Here is a 25,460-nt window from a genome sequence, read left to right as displayed (position 1 = left end):
CTCAACAAAGTTGAGTTGGCTAATAACCCTTAGGGCTTGGTTTTAGGTGGAACACTTCAAGTCTTTATTTTGATTCATGATGTAAAAGGGACAGGACCACTTTTGCCTTCTTTCTCTCCATCATATATTATTTATGTATGTATCTATACCTTCTATGTCCTTGGGATTCTGGTCTTCAACAGAGGAAAATGCTTTTATGGTTAATACAGCTCAGTGCACTTGAACCTGGGGTCCCACTGACCAGAGCCACCTCTTATGATGACCAGGAAGGACTCCAGGTGCCCAGATGAGGGCCACTTGTGGAGTTTTTATGTTAGTGATTTCCTTGTCAGTTTTTTTTTTCTTTTTTTAGTAATTTATTTTTCAATTGTTGCAGCAATTTGGAGGAGAACTGCTGTGTGCGTCCTCTCTACATTGACTTCCGACAGGATCTGGGCTGGAAATGGGTCCATGAACCTAAGGGCTACTATGCCAACTTCTGCTCAGGCCCATGCCCATACCTCCGCAGCTCAGACACAACCCACAGCACGGTATGGTACAGGGTCATGCCTTATGGGGTGCTGGGGCTGAGCTGACCAGGCCACTTGTTTAAAAAGGATGCATGATGGGCTGCATGTTAAATGAGTGGATGGATGATGATCTGGGGTGTAAAATCCCTTATGGTGAAGGTTCTGATTTGGGCCCAACTCCAGTGGGTGACATTCTACCCTTTATAACTTTCTTGCATAGTTTCAACCAGACTTTTAAGTTGTTTATTTGCTCTTGTACTATGGGAATTACTTAGCTGTCACATGCCACTCCATATGTCAGAGAGTTTGGGGGCCAAAAGACTTCTATGATCAGATGCTGCTGCTGCTGCTAAATCGCTTCAGTTGTGTCCGACTCTGTGCAACCCCATAGAAGGCAGCCCACCAGGCTCCTCTGTCCCTGGGATTCTCCAGGCAAGAATACTGGAGTGGGTTGCCATTTCCCTCTCCATCTACGATCAGATAAAGAACTCTAATAATTCTTTTCTCTTGAAAGTAGAAGTTATTTTAAAAGATAACGTAAAACACACAGAAGAAGCCAACATGAAACAAAGGGAAGAGACAAGAGAGAGGGAAGTCGACGTCTGAAGCTAGCTTGTCTTTCTCTCCAGGGGAATCCGAGAGAGGGCCGTAACTTGTGAAGCATATTTCCTCATAGCTCCTCACCAAAGTGACCAGTTACAGCTAGGAGGAACCAACATAGGCATGTTTCTTCCCAGCCAAGAGAATTTCATGATCAGTTCCAAGTCCCTTGGTTGTGGGGGTCATGCTTAAACCAGTAATGCTCAGACCAGTGCCGTATGTTGCATTCCTGTGAGCAGCAACCTGCCACTCACCCAAACTGGGTTCCGCCAGGTCCTCTGAAATAACATCAGTGGCCTATTTTGGTGGCTCAGACGGTAAAGAATTTGCTGGCAATGCAGGAGACCCGGATTTGATCCCTGGGTCAGGAAGATCCCCCTGGAGAAGGGAATGTCAACCCACTCCAGTACTGTTGCCTGGAGAACTCCATGGACAGAGGAGCCTGGCAGGCTACCGTCCTTGGGGTCTCAGAGTCAGACACAACTGAGCAACTAAGCACGCAGACTATGGAGCAGCCCCAAGACCTTGTAGAGTCCCTGGGACCCCGGCTTGAAGCTCGGTTTTCCCAGCCTCTTAGTGATGCCTCTCTCCCCAGGTGCTGGGCTTGTACAACACTCTGAACCCTGAAGCCTCAGCCTCCCCTTGCTGCGTACCCCAGGACTTGGAGCCCCTGACCATCCTGTACTATGTCGGGAGGACCCCCAAAGTGGAGCAGCTGTCTAACATGGTGGTGAAGTCCTGCAAGTGCAGCTGAGGCCCGACCTCCACAGGGAGAGAGGAGGGATTACCACTGCCTGCCTGCCTGCCCCTCGGGAAACACAGCAGCGACGGACCTCACTGCGAGGCCTGGGGCCCGCGACCTCCGGCTCCAGGCAGATGATGGCTGAGACGGGGGTTCCCCTTCTGGAACATTTCTTCTTCTTGCTGGGTCTGAGAATCACTGTAGTAAAGCAAGTGTGGGTTTGGTTAGGGGAAGGTCGATTTCTTCAGGAGACATGGATTTTCCGTGTCAGAGGTGGTGGGGATGGAGGAAGAGGGGTGGTTGAGTCGACACATTGCAGGGTTCACGGGATTCGGGACACCCTACGGGGGAAGGTGGGGTGGAGAATGGCCTGGACAGGACCAGACTGGAAGACCCTTGGCGCTGAGGTCAGATTGCTCATCCATCGCTGACCCACGTCTGCTCGAGGGGCATCTGGATCACGTTATACCAGGCAAGCATCTTTCTTTAGGCAGGTTCCCAAGACAAAAGTCCCGGAATTGTATCTCGTACTTACCTGGGATTAAGGACAAGTCTGTTAGTTTTGCAAATTGTCCCCTGGACGTCAATCGGCATTGAGGGTTGTTCCGGGAGAAGATCTAGGTAACGCAGGTCCTGGGGGTCATCAACTATATTGGGCCCAATGGATATGCAGAACTCCGAGGTAGAGGGTGGGAACTGACCCTCTCTGGTCTGCTCCTTGGGTTCCTCCTCTCGCCTTCTTCCTTGATCGTTATTTCTCCTTGGACATTTGGCTAGACACCTTCCAGGTCAGGGCGCACACGACTGGAGTTTGGGTCTCTGCAGCCTTGGGGCATCATGGGTTTCCCCTCCTGACCCCCACCCCCCACCCCGAGACCCCGTGTTCTTCTGGTGTTCCTGGAAGCAGGTGCTACGACGTGAGAGGCATGCAGGGAAGTTGCACGCGTGCCACACAATGACTTGGCCCCAGACGCATAGACTGAGGTATAAAGACAAATACAAATATTACTCTCAAAATCTTTGTATAAAATTTTTGGGGAATCTTGGATCGTTTCATCTTCTGGAAGATTGTTTCTAAACAATAAAAGCCTTATTCTAAGGTGTAAGTCTTGACTCGTGAGGTATCCTTCTTAATGCCATGCCCACATCTAATGATCAGAGGGAACTGGAATCTGAAGGCCGAGACTCTCAAACACTGAGGCACTGCTGACTGTGAATTCCCTGGACAGTGTGCACTGCGCTGCCCTCTGCCCGCCCTCTGCCCTGTTCAGGGAGTTCATGGTGGGGGGAGGGGGGGCTGTACTTCAGTCTGTGTTTTGTTCCTTCTCGCAGCAATTATCCTCAGACACACAGAGGTGGTGGCTGAGATTTGGGCAGAAATCATCTCCATTTGACCTCCATTTAACTGTGGGCAAAAATCACCCGGTGTGATTTTTGCATATGGAAATGTGTTGGCTTGTGTATTCACTATAAATTCAGGTGAGAATGAGAGAAACTGTCTGTGGCAAATAGCCCACAAATATGAGGCTGATTCTGTCCTCAGGTGGACCCTAGAAGAGCTCACCGGGGCCTCCTTTTCAGAGGATGGGCCTCTTGTCAGGGAGTTTTGGAATGGAAGAGGCCAAGGAAAGCACAGCCCCACGTTCAGTCTCTCATGTGAGGTCACGGGTGCCTGAGCAACGCACAATTCTACTGTGGTTTCATGTCCACCTGAAGCAATCAACTACAATAAGTGAGGAACCATCTAGCGTGTTCCTCTACTGAAATTACCACTGGTTAAAAAAAGAAAAGACTTTCTGAAGCTAAAATTTGAGGGTGTAGGATGTGTACAATATGTTAGTGCCTGTATGTATGTGTCTGTCTCTGTGTGTTCACCTTGCTCCTTCTTGAGTTGTCCCAAATTAAACTCATGAATTTGGTCACTAAGACTCTTCTGCTTTGTCTACTGCTGCTGCTGCTGCTAAGTCGCTTCAGTCATGTCCGACTCTGTGCGACCCCATAGACGGCAGCCCACCAGGCTCCCCTGCCCCTGGGATTCTCCGGGCAAGAACACTGGAGTGGGTTGCCATTTCTTTCTCCAATGCAGGAAAGTGAAAAGTGAAAGTGAAGTCGCTCAGTCGTGTACGACTCTTCACGACCCCATGGACTGCAGCCCACCAGGCTCCTCCATCCATGAGACTTCCCAGGCAAGAGTACTGGAGTGGGGTGCCATTGCCTTCTCCCCTGCTTTGTCTACGCCCAGCCAATTCTGAGGGCTCCTCTATCACACTCCATCCCATGTGACACCCATTTACTTCCACTCTTATTTCAGGAACTATGTCCTGGCTGTAAAATCAGCGCTGGTGGGATTGTCCTGTCTTACCAAAGGGAGCCTGTGGGTCTGGAGAGGAGATACAGCATGCTTAGCTCATCAGCCATGGCTACAGCCAGCCCAGATTTTCAGTCTGTTCATTGATGGCAGTCCTTCTCAAATTTCAGTGGGTGAAAGAATCACCCAAGTGCTTATTTAAAACATGTAATTTCAGGCTGCAGCTTTAGAGATGTTGTTATGGCTGGGTTAGGTCCAGCCTACCTAGAAACTGTATTTTGAGAAGTGGTGCCTTATAGCTGATATTGTTGGTCCTTGAGGCTTAACTGAGAAGAGGGAAATAATCTTACAGGCCCTAGAATACTGCCCCCCCACCCCCGACCCATCCCTGGCTATTTATTGGCCGAACCACGGCATGTGGGATCTTAGTTCCCCAACCAGGGATCAAACTCAAGCCCCCTGCAGTGGAAGCATGGAGTCTCAATCTCTTAATCACTGGACCACCAGGGAAGTTCTAAACCCTCCTTTTTATCCAACCTCATTAGACATCACTAGAACACTGGCCTCTGTGTTCACACCAATAAACTAAGGCCATGAGCAGTGTTTCCTGAAGGATCCCAAAGAAAAACAGCCCTGCTGTGATTCCAAATCTTCTTTCTGTGTTAGGGCTCTATTCTTATCTTAGCTGATACAAATATGGGCAGGGGTCTGAAGCCCAGCCTCCCTGTTCCACATGTCACTTACAGGACTACAGAAACCCAAACCATTTTTCTGTCCATCTTTTAAAATATGTGCCTCTTTAGGGGAAGGGTAAAGAGGGGCTCTGTTCTTTAAGGGTAAAGAGGGAGGATCATATGATTTGCTCAGTTTGTTACCAAGAGAAGTCCAGTACCAATAATAAGGACGTTAAAATACTTGGGTAAATGAAGGAAGGGACCTGGAGTTCTGGAGTTCTGGTCTTACACTTGATCAGCACGTGGTGAATGCAATAAGCAATTAGCCTGAGGAGTCAGTTCTGATGGTTATCTAGGGCAATTTTAAACACTCTAATTGGTCGAGAAGTTCTTTTACTGGACTCATACCTTCCTATGCTCTTTTGTAAGAACTGCATGGTACGTCTCCCCAAACACCTTATTTCCCAGTTCTACACATCAGCAGGGGGCTATGGGGGAATTCTAATTTGTCTACTAATCAATTCATAACCAAATTAGCAAAGATGGTCCTCAAACTACTCAGAAGTCTCAGGAACATCTGAATGCATTCTTCTCTTCTCTCCTGCAACGGACAGACTTCATCCCTCATGAAGAAAGAGAAGGCTTCCATGTTCTCAGACCTGTTTTCATTCACCAAGAAGGCAACAGAGCCCCTCTTCTCTCCGCCTTTCTGGGTGTCCTTTTTTTTTAAGGATTTCAGTGCTGAATCTCTACCACCCTGTTGTAGAAACCCCAGATGCTGGATTCTCCTCCAATAGCTTCCTGCGGTAGCTAAGTCAACCTTTAGTGGGCTCTGCAGTCACCTTTTAACCTTTTCTCCAGTGGAAGCCAGAGAGAAGACCTGGATAGGGTCCACCTAGGATGGATGAGGAAGCATGAAAGCAGAGGCTAAGCAGGAAGCAGGGCTGAGCTGTATCATCCTGAGAACTGTTTGGGTAAACACTGTGCGACTGGATACAAATCCACACGCCATGGGAGGACCCGTCTGCTGCGGTCTGGTAATGGAGACGTGCACACGCACCAGCACCCCAGGTGCTGGAACTTCCCTTGGGGAAGAGCCTGGACCCACCATCTGCTGAAACCAAATGTAAGAATGAAGCATCTCTTTTAGAGCTCACATTTCTTAACCAAAGTTTAAAAAATTGCCCAGCAATGAAATAAAATGAGAAGTTGATCCCATTTCAGTCTTGTTTGTGAATACTGATTGTTGGGAAATTAGTAAATGGAAAAAAAAATAAAAATAGACTTACTTTATTAATTTTAGAAATCAGTTAATTCCAAAGGGTGCATTTACCGTGGCTCATGTGGTCAGCGGCACACCGACTTTGTCTTTACGCCCCAGGAAACTTGTGATGCAAGCCCCCCCTTTCTCCCAAACCCTCCGGAAAGGGAAGAACAGCTTTGGTAGATAACGTTGTTGGGATTCTAGGTTTGTAGGAGGTAAAGCTTAATACTGCAAAGTCTGGAAAAGAAGAGGAAGCAAAATGCAAATAGCCAAAGAGCCTCTTTTATATCATCTGTGTGGTAGCAGGAGAGGGGCAGAGAAGACCTAAGCAGGTGGGGGAATGGGGGGGAAAGAGGGAAAAGATACACGTGTGCTCAGATGGGGTATATATCGCATCCGCTGAAGGTCCCCACTGCCAAGTTCCATCAAAACCCAGCTGATACGTTTCCCTGTCATCTCAGAACAAGCCTGGACTGGCTGATGGGCAACAGTCTACTGCCACTTCTGCTGGAAGGCATTGGGGACTGAAGCAGCAAAAAAATACTCTGGACCCCTTGCAGCACTGGTGAGTGCTTCACTGGAGTCAGGCACCCAGGGGGAGTGGAGCAGTGAGCAGGTTCCTCCTCCTCGGGTCTGTGCTTCATCTTTTAGTGTGAATGGGATCTGGAAGAGAGGAAGTCAACCACTGAGTATCGGACATGACCACGTGGGCTTGTACTAATCTCTGGCAATGTTTGGATAAGTTAGCGTTACTGAAGAATAAAGTAGCTGTGGCCCAGATAAATGAAGGTCATTGGAAGTAGAAAACTATTCAGTTAATAATTTTTTAAGTTTATTTTTTAATCGGAGTATAACTGCTTTACAATGTTGTGTGGGTTTCTGCCATACAACACCATGAATCGGCCATAAGTATACACGTGTCCCCCAACTCTTGAACCTCCCTCCCACCCTTCTAGGCTGTCACCGAGCACCGGGTTGAGCTCTTTTTATCTACTTTTGTTGGAAACAGAAACACTCTCAGAACAGAAACAGAAACACCTGTTCTAAAACACTCTCATTTTGCTGCTGCTGTTTTTTTGTGTAGTCCTCTTAGTTTCTTCCCCCACAACAACATTTATCCCTTTTGCTTCTTCAATACAAGTTACCCTTTTCTCGAACCTCAGAGTCAGCATTTTTAGCATTCGATATTGAACTGCGTGGAAAAACTATTCTATGTATGCTCCAGTTTGTCTAAATCTTCTTTCCATGTGGGGTTATCAGGTAACACTTGGCCTTGTATCCCCTGCGCTAGCCCCCAATATCCCTACACTCCTCCATCCAGTTTAGGAAAAGAACTACCTCAAATCCCCCGTGCTGCTGCTAAGTCGCTTCAGTCATGTCCAACTCTGTGCGACCCCACAGACGGCAGCCCACCAGGCTCCTCTGTCCCTGGGATTCTCCAGGCAAGAACACTGGAGTGGGGTGCCATTCCTTCTCCAGTGCATGCACGCATGCTAAGTCGCTTCAGTCGTGTCTGACTCTGTCCGACCCCATGGACAGCAGCCCACCAGGCTCTTCTGTCCATGGGATTCTCTAGGCAAGAGTACTGGAGGGGGTTGCCATTTCCTTCTCCAGTGAGACTCTCTTAATTCTTTCCCATCCCCACTACCCTGAATTTTGGGTTTATCTTTCCCTTGTTTGCTTTAAAAAAAAAACAGGTTTGGTTACTATATATACTCATATCCTAAACATTATATTTCAGCTTTATGTAGGTTTGAATTTTACAATGCTATTTTGTTATGTGGCTATTCTTACATGTGATCTCAGCACACAACTGGAAGAATTTCTTTAGATAGATACTTAGGAGTGGAATTGTTGGGTCATAAATACTTGCATCTCCAACCCTCTAAAAATAATGCCAGATTATTTTTGAATGCAGTTGTACCAATTCACACCCCCTCTGACAGGGTAAGAGCTTCCCCCACCCCCTGGCCTTCTCTACATGTGGAAAAGTGGTATTGCCTGAGTATAAAATTTTTGTGAATCAACTGAGATACGATGGTATCCTACTGTGGCATCTGCCTGATTAGGAATGAGGTTGAGCATTTTTTCAAGTTTATCTAGTATTACACATACACTTCAACAAAATTCCAGGACATGCCTTTTGCTTATTTTCCAATTGAGTTATTGCTTTTTAGTGTTTGTAAATAGCTCTATTGGGATATAATTCCATACCATTCAATTCATCCATTTAAGGTGTAAAATTCAGTGGCTTTTAGTATATTCAGAGTACACCCATCACCACAATCAAGTCTAGAACATTTTCACTGAAAGGAAATGAAAACCCACATCTCTTAGCCGTCACCCCCATACACCTCATCCCCTAACCCTAGGTGACCATGAAGCTACTTTCTGTCTCTGTAGGTTTGCCTGTTCTGTTGTTGCTGTGCAGTCTCTAAGTTGTGTTGGACTCTTTGCAGCCCCTTGGATTGCAGCACTCCAGGCTCTTCTGTCTATTATTATCTATCTAATATTGCCTCTTCTGTGTGCTCAGTCGCCTCAGTCGTGTCTGACTCTTTAGGACTCCACGGACTGTAGTCTGCCAGGCTCCTCTGTCCATGGGATTCTCCAGGCAAGAATACTGGAATGGGTTGCCATGTCCCTCTACAGGGGATCTTCCCAACTCAGGGGTTGAACCTGCATCTTCTGCAGCTCCTGCCTTGCAGGCAGATTCTTTACCGCTGAGCCATCAGAGAAGCCCATTCTGGACACTGCATATTAAGTGGAATCCTTTAATATGTAGTCCTTTGTGTCTGGCTTCTTTCACTTACCATAATGTTTTCAGGGGTTGTTCACACTGAAGAATGTATCAGTATTCTATTCCTGAAATGGCTCAGTAATACTCTCTTGTGTATATATACTATATTTACTCACTCACTAGTTGCTGGATGTTTGGGCTGTTTCCACCTCTTGGATATTATTAATAATGCTGCTATAAACACACAGGGTTATGACCAACCTAGATAGCATATTAGTAGCATATTCAAAAGCAGAGACATTACTTTGCCAACAAAGGTCCGTCTAGTCAAGGCTATGGTTTTTCCTGTGGTCATGTATGGATGTGAAAGTTGGACTGTGAAGAAAGCTGAGTGCCAAAGAATTGATGCTTTTGAACTGTGGTGTTGGAGAAGACTCTTGAGAGTCCCTTGGACTGGCAAGGAGATCCAACCAGTCCATCTAAAAGAGAACAGTCCTGGGTGTTCTTTGGAAGGAATGATGCTAAAGCTGAAACTCCAGTACTTTGGCCACTTCATGTGAAGAGGTGACTCATTGGAAAAGACTCTGATGCTGGGAGGGATTGGGGGCAGGAGGAGAAGGGGACGACAGAGGATGAGATGGCCGGATGGCATCACGACTCGATGGACATGAGTTTGAGTGAACGCCGGGAGTTGGTGATGGACAGGGAGGCCTGGCGTGCTGCAATTCATGAGGTTGCGAAGAGTTGGACACGACTGAGCGATTGAACTGAACTGAAGTGAAACATTCAAGTTCAAGTTTTTGTTTGGACATATGTCTTCATTTGGGTTACATACATAAGAGTAGAATTGCTGGGTTATAATGGTAATTCTATGTTTAATGGTTTGAGGACCTGCCAAATTGTTTTCCAAAGTAGGTGCACCATTTTGGATTTCCACAAGCAGAGTATAAAGCTTCTAACTTCTTCACATCCTCATCAACACTTGTTATTGTCTTTTTTTGAATATCGCCATCCTGGTGGGTATGAAATGATATTCTGATGTGGTTCTGATTTGCATTTACCTAGAAACTAATGCTGTTGAGAATGTTTTCATATGCTATTTGCATGTTTATCTTCTGTGAAGAAATGTCTTGTTCAGACCATTGCCCATTTAAAAAACTGAGTTGTCTTTTCAATTAATGAGTTGTAAGACTTCTCTACATATTCTAGATATAAGTCCCTTATTATATATACAATTGCAAGTATTTTCTCCCAGTCTGTGGTTTGCCATTTCATTCTGATGGTGTCCTCTGAAGCACAAAATGTAAAAACTTTGATGATGTCCAGTTTGTCTATCTCTTTTCTTTTTGTTGCTTATGCTTTTGATGTCATATCTAAGAAACTACTTACTGAGTTTTAAAGTTCTTTGCTTAATACCTGGACAGTAAGTTTTTGAAGGTATGTTACAAACACCCTCACTGAGTTTGTGACTTGTTTCTTCAATCTCTTTAGAGTATCTTTTTTTTTATAGAGCTTGTTTCATGATTTATTAATTTATAAGTAAAGTCTTATTCCGAGGTAAAAATTAGGTTGCATTTTCAGATATACACTTAACAAGCGACCTTTCCAGAAAATGACTTCGTTTCAAATGTTAAGACTTCTAGAATATCCAGGGCAGTCACCATAAAAAACAGATAATTTCTTTAAAATTCTTCTTTAAATTAAAAATTTCAAACATGCACACAAACTAGAAGAGTATCAGACACTTTCCTGTTCCCATCCTCTAGCTTTGATCACCATCAGCATCCTACAATTATTTCATTTCTCTCTCTCCCCGTGCATGCTTTTTCTTCTGGAATACTTCATAGAAAACCCAAGATAACACATCATTTTATCCATAAATACTTTAGCATGTATTTCATGTAGATAAGGACTCAAGGATAAAAGGAAAACAAATCAAACCCCCCCACCGCCCGCCCAACATAGGGTGTCTTAGAAGTTCTTAATTTGAACAAAGTCAACTTGATCAGTTTTCACCTTTCTAGTTTGCACTTTGGGGATCTGACTTGAGAAAGCATTTCCTTACATTATATATTGTCATATACTGTCTTATAAAATATGGACACTTTTGCTTCTGTATTTAAGTATTTTAATCCAAACTAAAATTGTGTACAGTATCAAGCACATATCTACTTTCAGTTTTTATTACACAATAACAAATTTTCCTAGCATTATTTATTGAAAAATCTACCCTTTCCTCCTTTAACTGCAGTATTTCCTACCATACACTGTTTCCATGTAGAAGAAACACAGTTTACTGTGCCAATACCACATTTTCTTAATTTCTTTACCTTGATAATAATTCTGCTTATGTGTAAGACAAGTCACATGTGGCCCCTATCTCTCATTACTATTCTGTAAGAGTGGAAGGGTTATTACTTGGCCTTTTCTTCTCTAGGTAAATTTCAGAATCAATTTAAGTTTTTAAAAAATGAACAACTAATATCCTCTTCTCCAGTCTACAGATCAATTTTGGAGTGAACTGACATCTTACCAAACTGATTTTTAATCTATGAACATGTATCTCTCTTCACTGTTTTTTTTTTTTCTTTCTTCTAAGTGACTCTACATAGGGCTTTGTAACTTTTTAAACACTAGGTTTTAACTATTTTTGTTAGATTCTTCCCTAGGTATATTATATGTTTTCATGATTATAACTTTGATACAAAGGGTCTGTGCTAAGTAGCTTCGGTTGTGTCTGACTCTTTGTCATGAGCCCTTGGACGGTAGCCCGCCAGGCTCCTCTGTCCATGGGATTCTCCAGACAAGAATACGTGAGTGGATTGCCAAGCCCTCCTCCAGGGGATCTTCCCAACCTGGGGATGGAACCCACGTCTTTTATGTCTCCTGCACTGGCAGGCGGGCTCTTTACCACTACCACCACCTGGGGAGCCCGATACAAAGGCTATCTTTTCTATAATCTGTAATCGATTTTGGAAAATGCTTATAAAGCTAAAAATTTACTTGAACACTTGTTTTGGGTTTCCAATCAGACAGATGCATTATGTGAGAATAATGACAGATTTTCTTCAGTCCTTTCTTCACTTTTTCCCTTGTGCTACTTTATTGACCAGGACTTTCAGTACAACACTCAATAGAAGTGATGGGTTCCCTTGTCCTGTTCTGCACCTTAAAGGAAATATTTTCAAGGTTTCCCAACTAATAGTATGATAGTTACTGTTGACTTTTTGTAGAGATATTCTATTATTAGGTTCTTTTCTGAGTTAGCTAGGAATTTTTTTTATTTAAGTCATGAAAGTACTGAATTTATCAAATGCTCATTCTGTATCCATTGAGAGCAGCATATGATTTTTTTTCCCCTTTGATCTGTTACTGCAGAAAATTACGAGTCAATTTTTAAATATGACATAATCCTTGAAGCTCTGGGTGGCCCTAACTTGATCATGATTTTTTTTAACATTGTTGGGCTCAGTTCGTTAATGCTGTAGCCAGATTTTTTTGCATTTATATCCACAATTAAGAAATTATAATTTCAGAACTTTTGGGGTAGACTGTCTTTGTTAGGTCTTGATATTAAGATGATAAGAGTTAGGGTGTTCCCCCTTTTCCTTGACTCTGGAACAGTTCATAGAAGATTCGTATATGTGGTTCTTGAATGTCCAGTAAAACTATAAAAGCCTAGGGTTGAGCTTCTGAGAAGACTTGTTCTTGACTCAGTTTTCTAATAAGTAAAAGAATATTTGGGCTTTATATTTAGTAAATTTTTGTAAGCTAAATAACTAAAATTGTATCCATCCCTGGTAGCTCATCTGGTAAAGAAGCTTCCTGGAATGTAGGAGATGCCAGTTCGATCCCCTGGAAAAGGGACAGGCTACCCTCCAGTATTCCTGGGCTTCCCCGGTGGCTCAGATGGTAAAGAATCAGCCTGCAATGTGGGAGACCTGGGTTCAATCCCTGGGTTGGGAAGGTCCCCTGGAGAAGGGCATGGCAACCCACTCCAGTATTCTTGCCTGGAGAATTCCCATAGACAGAGGAGCCTGGTGGGCTACAGTCCACGGGGTCACAAAGAGTTGGACGCCACTGAGTGACTAAGCACACACATCCAACTCAACAAAGTTTTAAAAATGTATCAAAACAAGGTTATTCATAGTATCTTCCTACCATCTGTTTTATCTCTGAAGGATGTATAATGTCTTTATTTGTTCCTCACAACCCCATGTTTATTTTCTATTTTGTTAATTTCCTCTTTTATCTTTATCATCTTTGGATTTATATTGTTGCTCTTTTTTTAACTTCTTAAGTCAGACACTTAGCACATTAACTTTCAGCCTCTCCCCTTTCCCTAGAATAAATTTGCCTTTAATATTCCTCAGGTTTTGATAAACAGTGTTTCCTAACTACGATTTTTTTGATGAATTAACTCTTTCTTAATTTCTAAACACATGAGACTCTTCCACTTATCCTTCTGTTATTGGACTGTGATCAAGGAAGATGGTCTTTGATTTAAAGCCTACTACATAGTCTCTACAGATACTAATGTTTATTATGCACTTACACAGCATGATGTTCTACAAATATCTATTATGTCAAGTCTGTTAACTGAGTAGTTCAAACTTCCTAAAATGTTTTCAAGTTTTTCAGACTGCTTGATCTAGCAATTACTGAGTCACATTAAAACATTCCATAACGAAGATGGATTTGTCTGTTTCTCTTTGTGGTTCTGTTAAGTTTTGCCCAATGTATATATATTTTTATAACTATTCATTTTATTTAATTTTAAAAATCAGTCAATATGCTAGTTAAAATAAGCCCACAAGGAAAGGTTACTTTCCTGGTGAATCTTTCGAACTTTTTGCCAAAATGTAGTGATCCCTTTTATTTTTCAATATACTTTTTGCCTTAAAATCTATTTTGTCTGATGACTATAATGCACCCTCCTAGTATATCTTTTTCCAACTTTTCCTTTCATGCTTTTTTATATACTTATGATTGAGATGTATCTCTACTTTTAAACAGTCTACAAGTGGCTGCTTAAAACTGAGGCTGACAATATATCCTCTTCTGGTTGAACACTTCTCCCCACCTCCCCTGCTACCATCTTGCCCTGTCTGATGCAGCAGCCACAGAGATGATATTAGATCCAAAGTCAGCTCCTGCACGCCTCTACCCCAAACGCTCTGACGGCTTGCACTTCCCTCAAAAGGAAAGTACAGGTCCTTTCCTTAGCTTGTGGGGTCTTCGGGATCTGACCCCTCATCATCTCTGAGGCCCATCTGTGCCCACTCTTCCTTGCTCCCTACTGGCCTGCTTGTCTTTCCCAAACGCGGCAGCCACGATCCCTTTCAAGGCAGGCGCTCGCGCTGTTCCCTCTGCTTGGAATTCCTTTCCCTCATCACCACCAGTTCAGGCCCTCACCCCCTTCAGGTCTTCACTCAAACGCCACCCCTCCTGACTACTGTTCAGAATAGTGCTTCTCCTCATTCCCTGTTCGCGTTCACGGCTTCACTTTTCTCTGGAACACTCACCACTATCTAACGTACTATTTGTGTTCCTTATTTGGTTTCCCGTCTCTCTCCCACTGGGGACTCTTGGTCCTTTTGTCCACTGCTCTGAGCTGTGTGCCAGTGCTGACCCCCGTGTGTGGCACACAGTGTGGTTTTGTGCTAAGTTGTGTCTGAGCCTTTGGTGACCCCACGAATTGCAGACAGCCAGGCGCCTTTGTCCACGGAATTTTCACATAGTGGATGCTCAGTAAATATGTGTCCAATGAATCAGTCTCTGACTTTCACTGGAACATTTAGTTCATTCACATTTCCGTAATTACTAATATTTTTATTTATTTCTTAAATCGTGCTATTTGTTCCACCTTTTCTGTGTTTTCTTACGGATTTATCATTTTTATCATCTCATTTCCTCTCTACTATTTTGGAAGTTTCACATTTGTAATCTTTTAGTAATTACTCTACTCACTTCTGCATTTGTATAAAGTATGTATGGCTGAAGTTAATCAATATCTTCATCTTTTCATTGTACCATGTCGGGTTAGATGCCTCTGACTCTGATCATACCTTCTCTCTTGATTTATATGATATTGATGTTGGATATTTTCATTCCCTTCCTCTCCCTTTTAACCTCACAAGAACATCATTATTACTTCACTGGTCATTATGTTTATATTTGTCCATATTTTTACACAGTCTTTGCTCATAATTCCTCCTTGCATCTAAAACCTTTTTCGGTATCATCTTTCTCTATTTGAAATACGTTCTTTAGGTTCTTTCCTTTTGTGGCGGTTTGTTAGGGGCAAATTCTTCAGGATTTTGTATGTTAAAAAGTGTCTTTTTTTTAATTCTCATCTGTGAAATGCTTTAAACATGCTTTAGGTTTGGTAATTCTTTCTTGTCATCAATGGTAAGGTTTCCACTATCTCTGTTGAGAAGTACGCTGGCATCCTTTGGTAAGGCTTCTTTTTTCTCTAGCTGCTTTTAACACCTTTCCTTTGTCTCTGTTATTCTAAAGTTTAAGTATGGTGTGTCTAGGTGTGGATTTCTTGCGATTCGCTGCAATTTGTGTATCTTTCATCAGCTTTGGAAAGCTTTTAGCCATTAACTCTTCAAATATTGCCCCTGTCCCATTTTTCTTTCCAGAACTCCAATTAGATATCTATTAGGGCTTCTCGCTTGGTTTTCCACCATTTTATTATTTTTTTCTGTACTACATTTCAGATAGTTTCTTTAAAAACAACTTCAGCTCATTGAATCTCTCTTCAGCTGGATCTAATCTGTACTGAAGCCCATCTGTTGATTTTTAAACTTTAATTACTATATTGTTTTCAATTCTGAAAGTGCTACTTAGTTCTTTTTCAAATCTATTTGGTCATAATTTTAATCTCTTGGTTTTACTCATAGTTTCACTCCCTCTTTTAATTTCCCTAAACATATGAGCAAGTTTTTTTGTGTGTTTGTTTTTAGCTATTTTTAAAAAAATCTATTTATTTTTAATTGAAGGATAATTATAATATTGTGGTGGTTTCTGTCACATCAGCATGGATCAGCCATAGGTATATATGTATGTCCCTTTTCTCTTGAGCCTCCCTCCCACCTCCCACCCTATGCCACCCCTCTAGGATGTCACCGATCCCTGGTTTGAGTTCCCTGAGTCATACAGCAAATCCCCACTGGCTGTTTTACACGTTAGTGCATATGTTTTCACGCTACTCTCTCCATTCATCCCCACCCCCTGCCTGCCTATGTCCATAAGTCTGTTCTCTATGTCTGCGTCTCTGCTGCTGCCCTGCAAATAGGTTTATCAGTACCATCTTTCTAGATTTCACAAATATACATTAATATACAATATTTGTCTTTGAGAAATATTTTTTTAATTGTACGTCTAGTTATTTCAATATCTTAGTTTTTACAGGTCTGATGTTGTTAGCTGTTACTTTTGCTGACTTTTACTTACGGCGCCATGCTTCCCTCTTTGCTAAACTGTGATACCATGGTTCTTAAAACGTTACCTGTGGGAATTATTTGAGATTTGAATTGAAGGATGATTTCTCCAGAAAACAAAAAAAAAGTATTTAATTCTACTGGGTGCCTTGGGCCACTACTAGCTTAGGACTACTTAAACGAAATTCTCAGTTTGAAGTTTTTTGGAGCACCTAGGGAACAGGGTTGTAAATGGACAGGGGAGAGTCCCCTACTCCATCTCACTCCCCACCAAGGTTTAAGACAGGCAATTTCTTTCAGTGCCTGAGCAGCGGAGGTCAGGTGGGGGGGGGGTCGTTTATTTCTGGTTAAACTTTCCAAGGAGGAGATAGCCCTGTGGGGTCCCATCTTTATGTGAAAGGTCTCCAGTTAGACTCTCACCTTGAGACTGGCCTGCTGTCCCTTACATCTGCCATAATTCTGGTCGAGAGCTGCTTCCATCCCTTCTCCTGCCTGATGAACTGGTGCTGGATAATTGGGGCAGGAAGGGTATAGAATGATAATGTTACTGCATTTTTCCCCTCCCTGCCTCTGTGGTCATGATCACAGCCCAGTGCTTTTTTGTAAGACTTCAAAAAAAAAAAAAACAAAAACAAAAACAGCTATTGAAGTTATCCCATCTTCTTTTTCGCTTTGATGTCCTAGTGTGGAAATGCTTTAGTGTTTTTTGGTCAAATGTCTATGGATCATACTATCTATTTATACACTTGGCTTTTATCAAATAAAGTTACATCTTATTAGGTTAGTTCTAAAGTCAAGAAGCAACACCGGCATAACATCAGAGTTACTTTTGAAAATCATAAAGCACCTGTAAACTACATTATACTGGTTTGGCAACTATCAGAGTCCAGCAAACCCAATTTTTCTTCCAGCCTAGCACCAGATTAAAGTAACTGCCTTCTGTTACTTTAATACAGTGAATAAAAATACTTTTAAACATGCGGCAACATTTGCGAAGGCGAACCACGCCATTGGAGGCACCTGGGAGGAGAGGCGGCCCAGCAGATCCACCCTCCGCGCTCACTTTAGAAGCACACGTTCCCCGAGCAGAATGCTTGACAGACTTCCCTAAATTGCCCCAAACAGTTTCTTGCACCTTTTCTGGGGGGTGGGTAGGGGGAGGGGACTGTGTCTTGTACATGTCCCTCCCTCACTTCCCCTGCGACGCTCTTTTAAGGGCAGAGACCGTGTCTTACAAATCTTTATGTGGCCCGAGCTCCTAGTATTTTGGTGTGCGAGTATTTACAGGGGGACCGCATGGTAAACGCCCTGCTGACTGCTGTGGAAATGATCAGTAGCACAGTTCCCAGTGGGAAGCAAAAGGCTCCCAACTGACAATACAGACTGTGCTTCTTCAAGCGGCAAAAGGCCTGGTAGTGACAAGCAGCAATCACGCTCCAGACCAGCGCTCTACCACGCGTCAGCTGTCTCAAGAAAAGGGGTGCAGATTTCCAGTGAGATCCTCTGATCACGGCTTTTCTAACTGAGAAAAGACAGAACATCATCAGGACTTCTATTCCAATAAAGACAGCCCAGACCTCAACCACCATGATATAACTAGAGTGATCTTTCTCCCCGCAAGGTCTGAAGTGAGTAAGAGAAAATTAATTTTTAAAATTACCTAAATGCACAAAGTTTTTAAAGTTGTGCCTTAGATTTGCCCCTAAGGCCTTTCCAACTGATCTGAGTCGCCCTGGTAGTACCCTGGCAGCATTCTGGTTTGGTAAGAAAGAGAGTGAATGAATCACTTTATTTTTATCCTGAGTGACACAGGGGAAAGGAGACAGCTGGGGAGTGAGGGCCAACCTGCTGGCCTCCCCCCTACCTTCCTGGGCACAGCTCGAGTATGCAGGAGTGAACAACACAGATGCAAAAGCAAAGATCCATTTCAGGAAGCCCTGCCCGGGTGACACACAGGCGCACCAGGCACAGCTGCGAGGGGTTTGTTCAGAGCAAAGAGCCCCCGAGTGACGCTGAAAAGCAGTCACGCGGGAGAAGGGAGCTGCCCGACCACAGCAGCACCATCAGACTCTCACGCCCTCCCAGAAACGCTCCTGCCTTTCTAAAAAATACAGGCACCTGGTGTAACTCTCTGATGCCAACACCAACATGGGCTCAAGAGACCATCCATGGGGGCAGATGTACTTCCTACTTGCAAATGAGCATTGAATAGTTTTAATTGCCGTTTAAAGGAATTCTCCTGTAAAGAACTAAAGTCACATAGACAATAAGCCTAATTCTTCTCAGAAAATTGTACTCAATGAAACTCTGAACGTATATTTCATTCTTACAGACCTGTAGAAACCATATTACGCTTATTCGGGTTCATTTTCTTACTACAATAAACCCTAAGATGAGTGTGATAAAGTTACAGCATGGAACAGAAAGATACAAATCTATGAGAATGACTTTCAGATGTCACTCAGTCAGAAGTGTTTCTTTTTTTAGCTACATTCAAGTGAAAGTGAAAGTTGCTCAGTCCTGTCAGACTCTTTGCGAACCCATGGACTATACAGTCCATGGAATTCTCCAGGCCAGAATACTAGAGTGGGTAGCCTTTCCCTTCTCCAGGGATCTTCCAAACCCAGGGATCGAACCCAGGTCTCCTGCACTGCAGGCAGCTTCTTTGCTAGCTCAGATAGCGAGTATACTAAGGGCAGACTATTTAACATACTTGCATAGAGGTTTTTTTTTGGCATGCTCGTGCTGCTTGCTCTTTGGCTTCAGTTGTGTTCTGATTCTTTGCGACTCTATCGACTAGAGTCCACCACGCTCCTCTTGTCCATGGAATTCTCCAGGCCAGAATACTAGAGTGGGTAGCCTGTCCCTTCTCCAGGGGATCTTCCTGACCCAGATTTCGAACCAGGGTCTCCCTCATTGCAGGCAGATTCTTTACTATCTGAGCCACCAGGGAAGCCCTTTTTTGGCATGAACATTTAATAATTTCCTTTTTTTTTGAAAATTTAAAAATTGCAAGGCTGATCTAAATAAAACTGCTTGGGATCTATTAAAAATTCTACGATCTATCTACAACTATCTAGCTGTGAAGCATAATTCACTTAAGTATATCTGAGATATATATATATATATTTATATATGTTTAGATATTTTTATATGTTTTTTAAATTTTTATTTTTTAATATAAATTTATTTATTTTAATTGGAGGCTAATTACTTTACAATATTGTATTGGTTTTGCCATACATCAACATGAATCTGCCATGGGTGTACACGTGTTCCCCATCCTGAACCCCCCTCCCACCTCCCTCTGCATACCATCCCTCTGGGTTATCCCAGTGCACCAGCCCCGAGCACCCTGTATCATGCATTGAACCTGGACTGGCGATTCGTTTCACATATGATATTATACATGTTTCAATGCCATTCTCCCAAATCATCCCACCCTTGCCCTCTCCCACAGAGTCCAAAAGACTGTTCTATACATCTGTGTCTCTTGTTGCTGTCTCGCATACAGGGTTATCATTACCATCTTTCTAAATTCCATATATATGCATTAGTATACTGTATTGGTGTTTTTCTTTCTGGCTTACTTCACTCTGTATAATAGGCTCCAGTTTCACCCACCTCATTAGAACTGATTTGTATTCTTTTTAATGGCTGAGTAATACTCCATTGTGTATATGTACCACAGCTTTCTTATTCATTTGGCTGCTGATGGACATATATAATATCTATATGTAAAATGTTTATATATAATATACCTGTAAATAAGTTTGGATTTATAAAATAGACCACTAAGTTATTAAAAGGGAAATGATTTGTTTCAAAGAAAGTTTTTACCTTGAAAATAATTGATTTCTTATGCAAATTTAATGATGGCCATTCTGACTGGTGTGAGGTGGTACCTCATTGTAGTTTTGATTTGCATAAGAGTAATTAATTGCATAAGAAATTAATTAATTAAGTAGACTTTTTAATGATGGTCATTCTGACTGGTGTGAGGTGGTATTACCTCCTTGTAGTTTTGAAAGCCTGCTAATAATAAAAGTTGGAGAGGATATGGAGAAAAGGGACCCCCTTACACTGCTGGTAGGGATGTAAACTGGTGCAGCCACTATGGAGAACAGTGTGGAGGTACACTAAAAAACTAGAGTGGCCACAAAAAGTGAAAGTTGCTCAGTCATGTCCAATTCTTTGCAACCCCATGTACTGTAGCCTACCAGGCTCCTCTGTCCATGAATTCTCCAGGCAAGAATACTGGAATGGGTAGCCATTCCGTTTTCCAGGGGATCATCCCAACCTAGGGATTGAACCCAGGTCTCCTGCATTGGAGGTGGATTCTTTACCATCTGAGCCACCAGGGAAGCCCAAGAATACTAGAGTGGGTAGCCTATCCTTTCTCCAGCAGATCTTCATGACCTGGCAATCGAACCAGGGTCTCCTGCACTGCAGGTGGATTCTTTACCAGCTGAGCTACCAGAAAAGCCCCCCAAAACTGCCATATGATCCAGCCATCCTACTCCTGGGCATATACTGAGACAAAAGTATAATTTGAAAAGATATATGTACTTCAATGTTCACAGTATTACTATTTACAGCCAAGACATGGAAATAACCTAAATGTCCACTGACAGATGAGTGCATGAAGAAGATACTGTATATACACACACAATGGAATATTACTCAGCCATACAAAGAGTGGAATAATGACATCTACAGCAACATGGATGCACCTAGAGATGATCACACTAAGTGAAGACAGAAAAAGACAAACACCACATGATTATAACGTGTATGTGGATCTATAATGTGACACAAATTAACTTACCTACAAAACAGAAGCAGACGCACAGACACACGGGAACAGACCTGTGGTTGGCAAGGGGCAGAGGGAAGGGGAGAAGGACCGGACTGGGAGTTTGCAATCAGTAGAGGCCAAGTGGTATGTATAGGATGGATAAACAAAAAGGCCCTACTGTATAGCACAGGGAACCACCTTCAGTGTAGTATAATAAACCAAAATGGAAAAGAATATAAAAAAGTATACATGTGGGTAAGGGAATCACTGCTGTACAGCAGAAATTAATACAACACTGTAAATCACTATACTTCAATAAAATTAAGAAAAAATACAGTAACAATAAAAAGTTAAAAAAGGATTTAATTTCTTTATAGAGAGTTCTAGAAATGAAGAGTGGCAGAGTAACACAATGCTATGAACTTTAATCTGATTTCTTCTATTTACTAACCTTCTAATCTTTGGAATTTAATGATTATTGTTTTCTGACTATAAGAAAAATTCATGATCACTGTAAAAAATCTTAGGTTTAAGAAGAAATTTTTATATAGCTTTGAGTTCAAAAGCACTGATGTATAGAGGGATCTTTCCTATTCTAGAACAATTATTTTTAGCCTGATAAAACTTCAGTCTCATTCCTCCTATAGTAAATGCAGCATTACTTCAAAAAAGCTACTGGATACCAAGGATCAGGAGAAGAGCAGATGTTCAATTACCTGAGAAAAGTAAATGAAGGGACCCCAAACCAGTGACTTTCAAGCTTTTTAAAAATTGCAACGCAGAGTATAAAAACTACATCTCATGTGAACACACCCATAAGTAGCTTTATGACTTAAAGTCTCACAGAACAATTCTTACTTTTACCATAGATGGAACTGGGTGTTTTTTCTTTCTACCCCATTCTGTTCCATTGTGGGGGGAGGGAGGAAGAATTGACCATTACCACCAGTGGTATGCTAGTAAATGTTTAACAACTGGCCCTTTGGGGTAAAATAAGCAAACAGAAGCCCCGACTTCGTGTTGCTGGCTGTTTTCCACCACAGCTGAGTTCAAGTAAGCAACGTGAAGTCACGGAAGGCAGGACTAAGAAGAGGCAGGCACCGCAGGCTCTTGTGAGTCCGGCTGTGACCCACTAAATTGATTTGATGACCCACTCGTAGGTCATGACCCACAGTTTAAAAACCACTGCTCTAGAGTCTAGACAATCAAATTCCTCAGCAGTTCACAGGAAGCTGAGAGAGGCCAGCAAATACTGTTCCCAGGAGGTACTGAATGAGCGCACAGGCGCTGGGATGACAAGCCTCCTGGGCGCCAGAGGGGAACAACCTCCCACCCCGGGCATCTCTGAACCAGCCTTCAGCTTCCCCAAGACTGATCATGTGGAGAAAGTAAGTGGTACCAGCAGTAACCTTAGGAAAATTACCATCTCTCTGAGTTTCCTTTTCTTTACTGTTAGATAGAAATTGTGTACTTCAGTGGATTCTTATAGGATAATTCACATGAAGACATTCTGAAAATTGTAAAGGGATCTACAGGACAGTACTCATATGAAAATGACCACATTTAACAAAATCTTATTCACAGGGAATTAAATATCACCTGTCTTAGCATCTGAGTTCATCGATCATGCCCACCTTCTTGACCTCTCCTACGTGGTTCTCTGAGATTATGAAATATCCAGGTGCCTCCTCTCGAGGCTGGTTCCTTGGACTCCTCCACTGGCTCCTTTTCTCCTTCGCACTTTGTTGCTCCTTTCCCTCAGGAGAATTTGTCCACTGACAGGTAGCTCTAAGGACCACTGCTAAACTCTACATCCAGTTTTGACTTCTCCCTGGCTTTTGAGAAGACTTTTCTGAATTTAATGTTCAGCCATCATCTGAATCTGACTTCTAAAATACTATCCAGGAAGCACAGACTCTCCCAAACAGAATCAATCCAAAGAAGGTCACACCAAGACACACTATAATTAAAATGGAAAACATTAAAGATAGAGAATATTAAAAGCAGCAAGGGAGAGGCAACAAGTTACATCCAGAAGAACTCCGTAACACTATCAGCTGACTTTTCAGCAGAAACTTTCAAGTGATGAAAGGGAAAACCCTGCAACCAAGAGTACCTGGAGAGACGTTCATTTAGATATGACAGAGAGATCAAAAGCTTTACAGATAAGCACCACCAAAAAGCTTAGTACCACCAAACCAGCTTCACAAGAAAGGACTTCTCTAGTGAAAAAGAAGAGGCTACAACTAGGAACATGAAAATTATGAAAGGAAAAATCTCATTGGTAAAGGCAAATATACAGGAAAGGTAGTAAATCAGCTGTGTATAAAGCTAGTGCTGTGCTTGCTTAGTTGCTTCAGTCGCGTCCAACTCTTTGTGACCCCAGGGACTGTAGCCCACCAGGTCCTCTGTCTGTGGGGATTCTCCAGGCAAGAATACTGGAGTGCATTGCCGTGCCCTCCTCCAGGGGATTTTCCCAACCCAGGGATCAAACCCAGGTCTCCCACATTACAGGCGGATTCTTCACCATCTGAGCCACTTAGGGAAGCTCATGAAGCTAGTAGGAAGGTTAAAAGACAAAAGTAGTAAAATCATCTATAGCCACAATAAGTTGTTAAGGGATACACAAAGCAAAAAGATGTATAATGTGATGTGTTGTTCAGTTGCTAAGTTGTCATGTCCGACTATTGCGACCCTGTGGACTGCAGCACGCCAAGCTCCCCTGCTCATCTTCATGTCTGTTGAGTCATGCATGATGCTAACCATCTCATTCTCTGCCGCCCCCTTCTCCTTTTGCTGCCTTCAATCTTTCCCACCATAAAACCGGTAAATGCGAGGGTGGGGAAGTCAAAACACGTACTGTGTGGGGAATGAAGCAAATAACTATGCAATATCTTTGCATGGAGACATAACTAGACTTATTATGGCGATCATTTTGAAATGTAAAGAAATACCAAAATCACTATTTTGTGTAACAGGAGCTAACATAGTGTTGTAGGTCAGATATACTTCAAAAACAAACACACACACAGAAAAAGAGATCAGATTTGTGGTCATCAGATGCAGGGGGTGGAGGGAAGGGGAATTAGATGAGGGTGGGCAAAAGGTACAAACTTCCAGTTATAAGATAAGAACTAGGGATGTAACACACAAATGGTAAATACAATTAACACTGCTGGATGTTGCATATAAAAGTTGTTAAGAGAGGAAATCCTAGGAGTTCTCATCACAAGGAGGAAATGTTCTCTCTTTCATTTCTATATGAGGTGATAAATATTCCCTAAACTTATTATGATATCATTTCATGATGTGTGTAAGTAAAATCATTTTCAGTTCAGTTCAGTCGCTCAGCTGTGTCCAACTCTTTGAGACCCCATGGACTGCAGCACACCAGGCTTCCCTGTCCATCACCAATTCCTGGAGCTTGCTCAAACTCATGTCCATTGAGTCGGTGATGCTATCCAACCATTTCATCCTCTGTCGTCCCCTTCTCCTCCTGCCTTCAATCTTTCCCAGCATTAGGGTCTTTTCCAATAAGTCAGTTCTTTTTTTTTTTTTTTCTTTTAAGTCAGTTCTTTGCATCAGGCGGCCAAAGTATTGGAGCTACATAAAATCATTATGCCATATACCTTAAACTTGTCCAATGCTGTATGTTAACTATATCTCAATAAAACTGGGAGAAAAAATCTAAATATGCAATTCATAAAAATAAAATATGAATAGTATTATCTGCCCCACTCATCCACAATGCTGGGTGCTCTCATTCTTTCAATGGCACTTATATTATCTCAGTTATCAAGGTTCAATTTAAAATGGCTTACACTGGGCTTCCCTGACAGCTCAGTTGGTAAAGAATCTGCCTGCAATGGAGGAGACCCCAGTTTGAATCCTGGGTCAGGAAGCTCCCCTGGAGAAGGGATAGGCTACCCACTCCAGTATTCTTGGGCTTCCTTTGTAACTCAGCTGGTAAAGAATCCACCTATAATGCGGGACACTTGGGTTCGATCCCTGGGTTGGGAAGAACTCCTGGAGAAGGGAAAGGCTACCCACTCTAGTATTCTGGCCTGTAGACTGTATAGTCCATGGGGTCGCAAAGAGTTGGACATGACTGAATTTGAAGGCTTTTATATAAAAACTTAAATTTCATTTCTTCAAGGTCTTCTTTTCCCCCTTTGAGGGTACATCATATGGCCTGTGGGATCTTAGTTCCTTGACCAGGGATTGAACCTGAGCCCGTGGCACTGAAAGCTGGGGTCCTAACCAGTGAACCACCAGAGAATTCCCCAGGGTCTTTCTCTTTAAAACACTCCTTTTATTTGTGCTTTTAAAAAGTAATCTGTGCACAGGTTTGAAAAAAACAAACAACCAAACAGTACAAAA

At 42.6% G+C, this 25,460-nt stretch overlaps 2 protein-coding genes across 12 annotated transcripts in view; one reads left to right on the top strand and one right to left on the bottom strand.

The window, feature by feature from the left end:
• Positions 1–2,957, top strand: part of TGFB3 (transforming growth factor beta 3) — a 33,124-nt gene extending 30,167 nt beyond the window's left edge. For both annotated transcript variants that reach the window (XM_019969289.2, XM_019969290.2), the window contains exons 7-8: positions 377–530; positions 1,705–2,957. In XM_019969289.2, coding sequence (XP_019824848.1) covers positions 377–530; positions 1,705–1,863 — 313 coding nt within the window. In that variant the 3' untranslated portion in view covers positions 1,864–2,957. The remainder of the gene's footprint in view (positions 1–376; positions 531–1,704) is intronic.
• Positions 2,958–6,107: 3,150 nt separating this feature from the next.
• TTLL5 (tubulin tyrosine ligase like 5) overlaps positions 6,108–25,460 on the bottom strand; it is a 317,814-nt gene continuing 298,461 nt past the window's right edge. For 9 of the 10 annotated variants that reach the window (XM_019969275.2, XM_019969274.2, XM_019969282.2 and 6 more), the window contains one exon: positions 6,108–6,760. Coding sequence is in view for 2 of the 10 variants with exons in the window: in XM_019969282.2 (XP_019824841.2) it covers positions 6,738–6,760 (23 nt within the window). In the remaining 8 variants the exon portion in view is untranslated. Of the gene's footprint in view, positions 6,761–16,675; positions 16,789–25,460 lie in introns of those variants that run through there. The other variant, XM_070796753.1, reaches the window with a different exon arrangement.

This window comes from Bos indicus, chromosome 10 (genome assembly GCF_029378745.1).
Source record: "Bos indicus isolate NIAB-ARS_2022 breed Sahiwal x Tharparkar chromosome 10, NIAB-ARS_B.indTharparkar_mat_pri_1.0, whole genome shotgun sequence".
In the NCBI taxonomy this organism is placed as follows: Eukaryota; Metazoa; Chordata; class Mammalia; order Artiodactyla; family Bovidae; genus Bos; species Bos indicus.
The sequence above is the reverse complement of the archived record's forward strand: the minus strand, read 5'-3'. Positions and strand labels throughout refer to the sequence as shown.